General features: G+C 37.4%; 1 protein-coding gene across 1 annotated transcript in view; it reads left to right on the top strand.

Annotated features, from left to right (window-relative positions):
* LOC119594210 (nucleolin-like) overlaps positions 1–364 on the top strand; it is a gene marked incomplete at its 5' end in the record, with an annotated part of 42,003 nt that overhangs the window by 31,649 nt on the left and 9,990 nt on the right. Inside the window, 1 exon segment of the mRNA XM_037943281.1 lies at positions 57–269. Coding sequence (XP_037799209.1) covers positions 57–269 — 213 coding nt within the window.

Below are 364 nucleotides of genomic sequence, written 5' to 3'. Positions count from 1 at the left end.
CTAATCCTAACAAATTTAGATCATATAATAGACAGATTTTCTTTCTCACTCAACAGACAAGGTCATGTTACAAGTGTACGGCTTTTGAAGGAAAAATACTGCGCTTTTGTAAACTATGCCAACAAGGCTGCTGCTGGCCGTGCTATGGAGGCCCTGCAGGGCCATGAACTGTGTGGCCAAAGACTCCTTATAAAATTCCCTGACAATCCAATTGTTAATGGTGCACAGAATGTTATCCTCAGGAAATCTAAACCACAACCAATAAAAAAGTAAGTGAATAATTAGAAAATAGATTAGAAAAAAAGGAATACATGCACACACACACAAGACAAGTAAAAGAAGAGTTGCAATTCTTTTTCTCAGT

Source organism: Penaeus monodon, chromosome 33, assembly GCF_015228065.2.
Source record: "Penaeus monodon isolate SGIC_2016 chromosome 33, NSTDA_Pmon_1, whole genome shotgun sequence".
Taxonomy (NCBI): domain Eukaryota; kingdom Metazoa; phylum Arthropoda; class Malacostraca; order Decapoda; family Penaeidae; genus Penaeus; species Penaeus monodon.
This window is presented reverse-complemented; position numbering and strand designations above follow the sequence as displayed.